The 3,823-nt window shown below is 61.7% G+C and overlaps 2 protein-coding genes across 2 annotated transcripts; one reads left to right on the top strand and one right to left on the bottom strand.

Moving 5' to 3' along the window:
• Window positions 1–518: 518 nt before the first annotated feature.
• Window positions 519–945, top strand: SDRG_06965 (hypothetical protein; the record flags this gene model as incomplete). The annotated part of the gene is made up of 2 exons (XM_008612779.1): window positions 519–721; window positions 774–945. 2 exons carry the CDS (start codon window positions 519–521, stop codon window positions 943–945), a joined length of 375 nt encoding a protein of 124 aa, XP_008611001.1.
• A 309-nt stretch (window positions 946–1,254) lies between these two features.
• SDRG_06964 (hypothetical protein) lies at window positions 1,255–3,075 on the bottom strand (the record flags this gene model as incomplete). Its single annotated transcript, XM_008612778.1, has 3 exons — window positions 1,255–1,368; window positions 1,415–1,531; window positions 1,585–3,075. 3 exons carry the CDS (start codon window positions 3,073–3,075, stop codon window positions 1,255–1,257), a joined length of 1,722 nt encoding a protein of 573 aa, XP_008611000.1.
• Between the last annotated feature and the right edge of the window lie 748 nt (window positions 3,076–3,823).

Genomic DNA, 3,823 nt, shown 5'->3' with positions numbered 1-3,823 from the left:
CTCGTAGGCTGGACACTGTTGGACATCGGGCGACTTGTGACGCTCAAGCGCGCGCGCACCAAGTTCCTTACCGACTTGAAGCTCAGGATTTGTGGGTTGGTGATCATGGTTGATGAATGTGGATGTGCTGGAGACAGCGAAAGCATGGGCCGAATGTTCCAGTAGGCGCCAACGAACCACGATGCGCTAGGTCCTTGGCGCTGCACGACCTTTCAAGCACGGCGAACGAAGTGATGCTAGCTACGCACAGTACAAAGACCTTTGGTTGCTCGACGATGGCGATGCATTGGTCAGCCCAGCCAACTCGACAGCCGCTAATGTAAATGATCGTCCTGCGTGGAAAAACATGAGACAGCAACAACACTATGCCACAGCCATGGCGCGCGGGAGGCCGCAGCTTGCCTGGCTACGCCAGCAGGAGCTTCACGCACCTGATGTTTTGCGATATAGGCTTCGAGAGGTTACCTCTAATAGTGAATAGGCTTGGATCACGGGCGATTCGCACGGCTGCAGAAGACATGACGAGCCCGAGCTCGACGACGACGATCCAAGCGACCACGAGCGCTTGCCGCCTGGACGCCGTTGACGATACCTACTTGGGCACGCGCCAGCTCGGCGCCCGTCGACGTCGACGACTCTGTCGCAAGGCCTCGTTGTTCAAGCGGCACGGCACGCGCTGTCGCCCGCGCGTGTCGTCGAAGATGCGATCGCGCCTGCCATGGTCAAGTCGCCGCTCCTCGCGGCTTCAAGTCGAAAGCACTTTCTAGATGTAGCCTCTCGGCGTCGGCCACGGACGTCAAGGCCAAGACGGTCGTCAAGAAGCCCCACACGATCAAGCTTTGTTACAGCAGCAAGACTGGTCTCGTGCGCGTCTTCTCTGGCGATGCGCTTCTCCGGCGCGCCTGCTTGTCAACGGACCTCGCCCCGCTGCTCGCCCAAGCCTGAGGTCATGATGGCCCACGACGCTGGTCGCGCTTCAAATCTGGATCGAACGAGTGCGACGTCGTGTCAAGCACTCTGCGCGCTGCTACATCTGCACTTCCAGTCGATGCACCCTCGGACCGATGCTCGTCGTTGCCATGACGCCATGTACTTCGACGCCGACGCGCGGCGACAGTACGTGTCGCAAGGCGATGCTGCTTGTCGTAGGAGGCGCGTCCAAAGCGCTGCGGATGCCGAAAGTCGCTGTAGGTCGACATGAAACCAGAGTCTTTTCATGCTCAGGGGCTATGTATTATGCTACGTTTGGAAGCGCTACGCCTGGTTGACCTTCTTGGCCGGGGCGTGCATGGCAGGTCCGGCGGGGCGCTTGCGAGGCACGGTACTTGAGCGCTTGCGAGCTGGGGACGGGGCAAACGGGTTGGTGCCCTGCGATATATAAGTAGAAACGTGGAGGTAGATAAAGTCTGCATACCGTAGCCGGCTGTGGGGCAGGAGTCGCCTTGCTTCGCGCCTTGGCCGCTGGCATCTCGTTCAAAAGACCGAAGAGCGTCTCGTTGAGGCTGCCCTTGGTGCGCGCGGGCGTCGTGTCCTATACAGAAACGCGATGATGAATCGTCTGCCGAGGGTGGCAGATGGGCGTACGGCTTGCGGCGGCGCAGGTTGGCCAGAGGGCGACGGTGCCGGTGCCGCGTCGTCATAGAAGCCTTCCTCCATGTCCACGGCCGACATGTCCACGTCCGGCGCGCCTTGAGGTAGCGCAGACCAATGTGCCGGCGCGCCTCGAGGTGGCGCGGACCAATATGCAGGCGCGCCTTGAGGTGGCGCGGACCAATATGCAGGCGCGCCTTGAGCAGCCGCGTTCAGCTGTGCTGCCAGCCACGTGTTGTGCAGCTGGAGACTGGCGAGGCGGTCGCTAGCCACGCCGAGCGCCTCTTGGAGGCCGGCGTTCTGGACGGCGCCGACGGCGGCGGTTGTCTGCGCCTTGGCGAGCTCGATTTCAAGCATGTGCGAGCGCGCCTCCGCCGCCATGCGTCCTGCCTCTGCGGCCTTGCAGCGCGCGTCAAGAGCTGCGACTTGGCTCGTGTGCAGCCGCCGGGCCTCGTCGGCCGCTTGCTCCTGTTGGGCTTGCTGAGCCAACAGCGTCTTGTGCTGGGCGTGCGCGACGACCAAAGCGTCCTTGTCGTTCGCGGCCGTCGCCGGGACTGCTGCGTCCTTCTCTGTCGTGGGTGCGCTTGGGCTTGGGATTGGCTCCGGCGCTGAGGATGCTACCGAGCGGTTCTTGTCAGCCGGACGGTTGCGGGTTGGCAGCTGGGGCTCAGCTGACTTGTCGCTTGGCCCGCGGACTGGCGCCGGAGCGCCCCGAAGCTCCGCCTTGGACAGCGCCGGCGCGCTCTCGCGCAGTGGCGCATGCGCCACAAAGTTGTGGCGCAGCCACGACGTGTTGGCCGACAGGTCCACATCGGCGAGCACGGCCGTCTTCGACTTGGCGAAGACTTCCTGCATCTTGGCAGGCAGGTCGACGACAACACCGAGGGCGGCCGCCTTGTTTAGAGCGGCGATGACAATCGGTGCATCGACGACCAGGTAATGCGCAGCCGCCTTGGGTGTGTCGTTGTTCCCGACAGGCGCGGCGCCGTTCGACCCCGCGGCAGCATCGTCCGGGTCCACGACCGGGGCCGGGACCAGCGTCAAGGCCACGTTAGAGAGCACGACAGCGAGACGAAGCCCAGGGATATCATCGCCGCCGATAAAGCAAAGCTTGGGCGACGACAGGACAGCGTTCCGTGGGCAGATGGCCGCGACGCGCACCTCGTCCTCGTCCGTCCGTAAGACAAGGTTCGCGAAGCCCGTGGCTGCCGCGACACGGGCCGACTTGGCCGCGAGAAGGTTGGCACAGTGTAGAGCCGCCCACGTGCTCTTCATCCCATCGTGCAAGTCGCTGCCCGCCATCGCGAGGGCAAGGTCCTTGTCGCATGCCAAGGCGAGGACGAGCCCATACAGGCCATGGGCCGTCGCCGGCGGCCGCTCTTTGAGACCAGCTTTGGCCTCCACCACAGCTCCAAACCACTCGTCGACGAGGAACTTGACATGGTCGTCCTTTCTCTTGACGTACGCCGCCACGTCGGTGAACATGCTGGTCGAGGCGAAACCGGGAATGAAAATGGTCGAGTTTCATACACGTTTTTGATTTTACACCTTTTGTGCACAGCCTTTCCCACGTACAGAGCCGACAGCACTCGACACCCAACGACTGCGTACGACCTCGGTACGAAGGCGACTGTCGCGGCGCTCGGTCCAATTCCTACAACACCCCGAAACAACACCAAACAGAAGCCATTTCGTATTGCGACGGCCAGCGTCGACGGCAACGCGATCTTATTGCGTGCTGATACATCTACATCAATGTGTCAAGCCATCCAAGAATAGAAGAGGTCGTACTGTCGCGCGGCCGACAGCGCTTGCCGTGCCGCTTGATCAACGAGGCCGTGCGACAGAGTCGTCGACGTCGACGGGCGCCGAGCTGGCGCGTGCCCAAGTCGGTACCTGGTACCGTCAACAGCGTCCCTATTCACTATTAGAGATATTGTGATAATCAGCGTTTTTGGCGGATTTGAGCCCAATCTGAGCTGTTTATTCGCCCATCCGGACGAATTATCGGGGCGGATGGACGAATTAATCGTCCGGATAGCGTGAGTCACGACGATTTACAGATCCGGATCACGAGGGGAGGACGAATTACGGCCCCTGCAGGGCCTTCCGGGCCTGTTAAAAGGACACGTTACCGGAATAAGGGACGATTGGCGGGTGCAGATCCGCCAAACGCCGACTACGCGCAGCTATTCGTCGGGCCCGCAGAGCAATTCGTCCCATGCAATTGTGG

Source organism: Saprolegnia diclina, assembly GCF_000281045.1.
Source record: "Saprolegnia diclina VS20 unplaced genomic scaffold supercont1.19, whole genome shotgun sequence".
NCBI classification, from domain to species: domain Eukaryota; phylum Oomycota; class Saprolegniomycetes; order Saprolegniales; family Saprolegniaceae; genus Saprolegnia; species Saprolegnia diclina.
The sequence above is the reverse complement of the archived record's forward strand: the minus strand, read 5'-3'. Positions and strand labels throughout refer to the sequence as shown.